The 6,500-nt window shown below is 58.6% G+C and overlaps 1 protein-coding gene across 12 annotated transcripts in view; it reads left to right on the forward strand.

The window, feature by feature from the left end:
• The window catches only part of WDR59 (WD repeat domain 59), a 49,422-nt gene extending 43,122 nt beyond the window's left edge, over window positions 1–6,300 (forward strand). For 2 of the 12 annotated variants that reach the window (XM_044434056.1, XM_044434058.1), the window contains 6 exons: window positions 1,145–1,257; window positions 1,855–1,993; window positions 2,092–2,164; window positions 2,541–2,664; window positions 2,836–2,978; window positions 3,446–3,712. In XM_044434056.1, the coding sequence (XP_044289991.1) occupies window positions 1,145–1,257; window positions 1,855–1,993; window positions 2,092–2,164; window positions 2,541–2,664; window positions 2,836–2,978; window positions 3,446–3,690 (837 nt within the window). In that variant the 3' untranslated portion in view covers window positions 3,691–3,712. The other 10 variants (XR_006415116.1, XM_044434059.1, XM_044434060.1 and 7 more) reach the window with 10 other exon arrangements.
• The last annotated feature ends 200 nt before the right edge of the window (window positions 6,301–6,500 follow it).

Below are 6,500 nucleotides of genomic sequence, written 5' to 3' on the forward strand. Positions count from 1 at the left end.
AGCGCCCTGCTCCGGAACGCAGCGTCCCACTTGTCGCTTTCCGGCTCCGTGCTGGAATGTCGTCCCGTGCCTTGCATGACTCCAGCTGCATGTTCTTCGGCACCGCTGCCCCGTGGGATGCTCAGCGGTGCGGATCCATGCGCGTGTCACAGCAGATCTGGCCTGCTTGTGCGTCACTGCTGGGCTTTTCCTGCCTTTGCCCCCTCATCCACCCGGGCTTCCCAGAAGGCGTGCTCGGCATGGTCCTCCCTTCACGGCCCATTCGGACTCCCCACTGATGTAACAGGGCGAGAGTCCCAGTACTGGGAACAGCAGAATGTAAATCAGCGCAGTCAGCAGACAAGCCAGGCCATCGCTTTGCTAGCTGGGGAAGTGTTTGGTCTGGTAGGACTGAGAGTGTCTGGGCAGGGCAACGAACGCAACAACACAACATGTTGGAGAAACGAGTCAGTGAGATGTGTGCGTTCTTTTGTGCTGGCCGTGTCCTGTCGCATCACAGTTTCGAAATGTGACATTTTCAGAAATGGCAAATATGATACGTTAAAATGCAGCAGTGGCATCCTAGGGCATTAACTGTGTGTGTGTTGATGGCGGCTTGCAGGGCACTGGGTACATGCTGGAAGCTGCGCAGCGTTTATTGCCGACGTCGTGGTGCACGGAGGCATGGCAAAGAAGCGTGGCAGAATGTCGCAGCGTAAATTCGCTAGAGCCAAAGGTTGAAACACAGAGCAGTCTGGTTTCATTTGCAAATCGGGGACAAATGCAGCAACGCCTGGCGAGCCCTTTCCTCACGTTGCAAAAAATGGGCAAAATACTGACGGCCCCGATCGGCCAGGGCGTCCCACCCATGTTTTTGCCTGCAGAGTAAAGGGCGGTGCGCATGTGTGACTGGGGGACGTCCGGTTGCTCTCTCAGCAACTCGACAAGCTTGATGTGACTTTTCTTGTTTGCGTCTCTCGGTATTTGGAAAATGCATTGAATCCATTTGAGGAGGAGGGAAGAAGATCTAGGCAGCTGCTTTGAAGTCCAGCTCCAAGACCACTGGTGGGTCTGCCTTCCCACCGCTTCAGCATGGGCTGGGTCGTACCCTCCACGGTCCACGAGGCATCGCTGTCCAGCTCCTTTCCTTCTCCTTCTCTTGCAGGTCTGGTCGCTGGCCACGGTAGCCACTGACCTCTGCCTGGGCCCAAACTCTGACCCGGACTTGGAGACGCCCTGGGCCCAGCACCCGTTCGGTCGCCAGCTGCTGGAGTCCCTGTAAGCAGGCGCCTTGAAGGCCAGTGGGGTGGGGAAGCCGCCCAGAGCAGTCCAGCTGCTGCCCAGGGCCGGGGGCACTGCGAGGCGGCGGCGGGCGGGCAGGCGGGCGCGTGGGAAGGCGGCCGCTCGCTCGCTCGCTTGCTCACAGACCGTTTTCTCCAAGCCCGAAACCTCTGTGGCGGGCCGGAGGCGGCCCCCGGGCCATAGTGCGAGGACCCGCGGTTAAGTGCCACCTGCCTTTCCATGGAAAAAGTGCCGTTTCTGAGCCTGGAGTCCCTTGCGTTCCACATGTGCGGCTTTGTGATGCAATGTGCAGGAAGACACAGGGACGGGTGCGTGGCCACAAGTCAGCTCAGCCTCACCAGGCCTTTCCAAGCCCTGATGCCTGTTGGCGGGTCGCAGAGAGCGTCTCGATCGGCTCAAGGGTCCCCGCCCCGCCAGCCCCTGGAGCCGACACTGAGCATGAGCGCTACTCCCGCGCTCTGCGTAGCCCCCCCACACACACTCGGGCTGAGGGAGGGTAGCTTACGCAGCGCATGTGTGTCTGCGCAGCAGTGCCATCGCCTGACCTTCCCTCTCCTCTCCTTCCCTCCACAGGGTGGCTCATTATTGCCAGCTCCATGACGTGCAAACACTGGCCATGTTGTGCAGCGTCTTCGAGGCCCAGTCCGGGCCGCAGGGGCCCCTGAACCCCACGGGGCTCTTTCCTCAGCACTCCTCCAGCCACAGCCGCTATGTACGGGTAGATGCTAGCCACCCGTGACTCCCCTCCCCAGGGCCCGGCCTGTGCCGGGTCTGCCAGCCGTAACGCCATCTTTCTTCCTCCTCCCGCAGCCCAGCTTCACCTCCTCAGGCTCTTGTTCCAGCATGTCCGATCCTGGACTCAGCACCAGCCTCTGGAACATCGGTAAGCGCACCTCCGTCCGCGGCAGAGAAGCCCTCCCGGCAGCGCCGCCAGGCCTTTCACTGGCCCTGCCTGCCTGCCTGCCTGTGCGGATCGTACTCTCCAGTCAGCCTTCCCCACCTGCAGCCTCCCAGCATGGCTGGCGGGGGGATTTTGGGCCTTGCAGTCCCATCCAACAGAAGGCACCAGGCTAGCGGGGCTGGCCCGTTTCCCCCCCGTTCCTCTGTGGGGGCAGCCGGGGAGCCATGCACAGGAGCCTTCCTCTCGGGGACCGAGAGCTCCACAGCTCTGGGCCGACTCGCCGATCTCCGCAAGCTTGGCCGTCCCAGAGCCGCCCTCACTGCCTCTCCGTCCTGCCAACCAACTTTCCTCCTTGCAGCCAACAAAGAGCTGGACCACACCCTGGCCTGGTGCGAGTCTTCGCCAGAGGACTTCCGCTTCGGGAACTTGGCATACGCCGACCATCGGGATCGGGAGAAGGACCAGCACGACAGGAACAAAAGGTGGGCCCTGGGCGTCTTCCAGAGAGGTCGCAACTGCAAGGAGGCTACAGTCTAAGTGTCCGTAGGGAAAGGCGAGGCAGCAGAGAGGTGGAATCTCCGCCTGGATGTGAGTGGGGGCTGCGGCGTGAGCTTCCTTTCCGCCGCAAAGGGGACCCTGGTCTCTTTTTCCAGGGTTTTGGATCCAGCCAACAGCCAGCAGTTTGATGACTTCAAGAAGTGCTACGGCGAAATCCTTTACCGCTGGGGCCTGCGAGAGAAGCGGGCGGAAGTCCTCAAGTTTGTTTCCTGCCCCCCCGACCCTCACAAGGGGATTGGTGAGTGGCAGCCGCCCCAGGGCCAGCTCGATGCGGGGGGCGTTGTGTTCCCCGCAGAAGGGCCTGCGTTCGGCCTCTGGCCGTCCCGGGGGAAGGGATGGGGTAGTGACGGGTGGGCAAGGTGGCTGCCCCAGACCTTGGAGAGCTGCCCGGTTGGGTTAGCGGGGATGGCGGCTTGGCCTCGGATCAGGCAGCTTCTGATGCCCTCCAGGGCAGCACCAAGCAGAAGGACAATTTATGGGGTAGCAGCGGCAAAACAGAGCTGAAGCCTCGTGTGGGTTTTGGCAGGGCCCGGGAGAGCCCAGTGGGAAAGGGCCTGTAGAAAAGGTGTCCTGCCTATTTGGCCCTCACGAAAGGTGTGTGTGAATCTGGCAGATCCTGGGGTCCCCGTCCAGCCCACTCGGGTGCCCCAGATTTCTCCTGACCGCTCACTCACGCCCGCCCCCCCGGGGATGGTGGCTTTCCAGGTCCTGTGCTCCAGCTCCCCAGCAGAATTTCCTTTCCCAAGGCTTCTGTGCCAGCAGCCGGCGCCTTAGATGGCAGAGTGCAGGTGTCGGGGCCCTGTCAGCTCGGCAGTTGGCTTTGCTCACTCCCCTCACCTTCGTGCACCTCTCTCCCTGGACGCGGCCCCGAGACCGTGCCTGGAAGAGAATTTGGCCCGCGGCAGAAGGACGTTCCGGCCCCGGCCCCTCTGCGGATGTTCCCCCTGTAAGCCCCCTCTGCTCTCTCGCTCTCCCGGCAGAGTTCGGCGTCTACTGCAGCCACTGCCGCAGCGAGGTGCGCGGCGTCCAGTGCGCGCTGTGCAAGGGCTTCGCGTTCCAGTGCGCCATCTGCCACGTGGCCGTGCGGGGCTCGTCCAACTTCTGCCTGACTTGTGGGCACGGGGGGCACACCAGCCACATGATGGAGTGGTTCCGCACGCAGGAGGTGTGTCCCACCGGCTGCGGCTGCCACTGCCTGCTGGAGAGCACCTTCTGAGCGAGCGCCCTCCAGGCCTGGGTCTGACCACACCTCGGTCTCCGTCGAGCCGCTCCCGAGAGGCCACCGTTCTCCCGGCTTGCTTTGGAAACGGGCAGCCGGTCTTTCTGGTGGTCGGTGGCGTTCTGCGCTCCCCGGAAGAAGGGTGGGTGGGATGGATGGTGGCCCAGGGGCATCTCTCAAACCCCCTGTGGGCTTCCTTCCTGGGAAGATGCTGCAAAGAGGAAGAGGGCCGTGCGTGGGGGACCGGCACGGAGGCTTGGCGTGAGAGAGGCAGAGCTTGTGCGATGGATGGATCGCAGGCCTCCCCGCCTGGCACTGGGAGAATGAAGCAGACGTCCCTGGTGGAGACTTGAGCATGGCCAGCCTCATGGGGCCATGCGGATGGTGTTTCGAACTGCCTTGCTAGGGCCTGGGAGCTCCCTGCCTTACATGAGCAGGAAGGATCAGGACAGACAGCTTCCTGCGCAAGCACGGAGGGCCGGGCTGGGGTGGGGTGGGGGGTGAACTGACTCGTGTGTCCCCGCGAGCAGAAGGTTCCGCTGTCTCCTCTGGATGATTTCTCCCCCTCTGCCGCTCCTTCTTCACTGGAAGCTCTGCAGCAGCCCGAGCGTGGTGCTTCCGGTGGCTACTCGGCTGGACCTCCCTCTGACATTCCTCCCGCAACCACCTGCCGTCACAGGCCTTGCTTGGGCCACGCGAGCGTGGACTCTGCCCAAAGGAGGGCCTGAGTGCTGCGGGAGAAGTTCCAGCTGCGCACTGGGAGTCGAGACTGGAGGATCTGTAGTTCTTATTCCGAAGTGCATTCCAGCCTGGGGGAACGGACGGTCTTGTGCGCTGCCTGGCCATCGCACAAATGCTTTTGAGACTGAGACGCAAGCCTGAGCTGCGCTCGTCTGCCTCGGGCCCAGCCCCTCCATTCGTGAGCCCATTGAGCACGGACACGGCCTGCAGCATCATTTTCAAGCCTTGTGGCTGGGGAAGTGTGTTTCTGTACATTCTTTAATAAAGCAAGAACACTTTCTAAGAGCTGTTTTGGTCTGCAACCCTTGCGATCGCTTGAAAGTCAGCTTCAGTTATTCTGCCTTGGTTGGACACGGCCTTCGCCATCCATGCCACATCTGTTCTTGTCCCTGCTCAAGCGTGAAGCTCGGGGGAATTGGGGGCCAGTCACGGGCTCTTAGCCTAACCTACCTTGCAGGGTTATCGTTGAGAAGAGCAAACCGGAGAGGAAGAAGGGCAGAGTATGAAAGTGAAATTCCACTGGTGCTGATAATGGCGATGCTTGCATCAGCTGGGCAGGCAGAATGAGTCTGATCGCCCTGCAAGGTTCCGGTGAAGTCGCAGCAGCTCAGCACCTCTGCGGTTCTGATGTGGACCTTTCCCTTTAACGACCCCCGTGCTTTCTCTTCAGTTTGGAAATGAAGTTCGTTGGTTCTTTAAGAGGAGGTATTAAAAAATGCCATTTACCAGTACCCCTGTACAGAGGCAATGCACATGAAAGATTTATTTAATTCCCAGCAGATAAAGAGAGAATTCAGTCTATGAGATGAAGCCAGTGCATTCAAGAAACCAGAGGAAAATTAAAGTATACTGCATAAAGATGGATGTTTGAAGAAATGTCGGGGAGATTGCAGGCATTGAAGTATAATGCTGTGATTAAATTAAAAGGTATGTGGAACAATGTGGCTTAAAACATGAAGCATCTCTTAACATAGGGAGATGGCATAATTAATCCATCTGGAAATGTTTTGAAAAATCCCTTAGGAAAACTGAGCTTCAGAACTTCATAAATCTCTGCTGCAGCCCACTCTGCATGGGCCTTTCCTTGGAGACTGTTCAGAAGCTGCAGCTTGCTGCAAAGGGGGGCAGCCTGACTGACAACTGGGACCAAGAAGTCCGAATAAGACCGGTTCTGGCCCACTTGCACTTGGCTGCTTATAAACTACATTTGGAAATGTTGATTTTAACCAGTATATAAATATAACTTAAATAACTTGGGATCGCAATATGGGATGGATTGTCTCCCAGGTGCGATCTGCCCGGACACCTTGGCCAGTATCTCGGGGTTTTCCTCAAGGTGCCAGCTTTGAGGAAGGCTCGGAGGGCAGCAAGGAGGCAGAGGGCCTTCTCGGTGGCAGCCCCCGCCAACCCTGGTGTGACCGCACCACCGACGTCTGCCTCATACCAGTGTGGTTATTTTTTGGTACCAAGTTAAGATGGCCCTTTTACGCCGAGGCATACAATGGTATTTAAAGGCTCGATGGAGCTACTTGCTATGTTTAACTCATATGAAGTTTGAGCTGTTTTTAATTGGTTTTTAAATTTTTGCGCTTTTGGAAAAGTGTCTGGTGCTTTATTGTTTTATTTGCATTATGAGCCACTCAGGGAGAGTCTGCTGTTGGGCTGTTTAGAAATGAAAATAACAGTGATGGCGATGGTGATGCAGGAACGAAAGGAAAACTCACACAAGCAAGACTGCAGAGAGTTGTCTGTAAGCCCAGAATGCAACCAGGGGAGAGCTAGCTCTTGCAAAAATCAGGA

The sequence above is a fragment of the Varanus komodoensis genome, unplaced genomic scaffold, assembly GCF_004798865.1.
Source record: "Varanus komodoensis strain SLA01 unplaced genomic scaffold, ASM479886v1 scaffold27, whole genome shotgun sequence".
Classification (NCBI taxonomy): domain Eukaryota; kingdom Metazoa; phylum Chordata; class Lepidosauria; order Squamata; family Varanidae; genus Varanus; species Varanus komodoensis.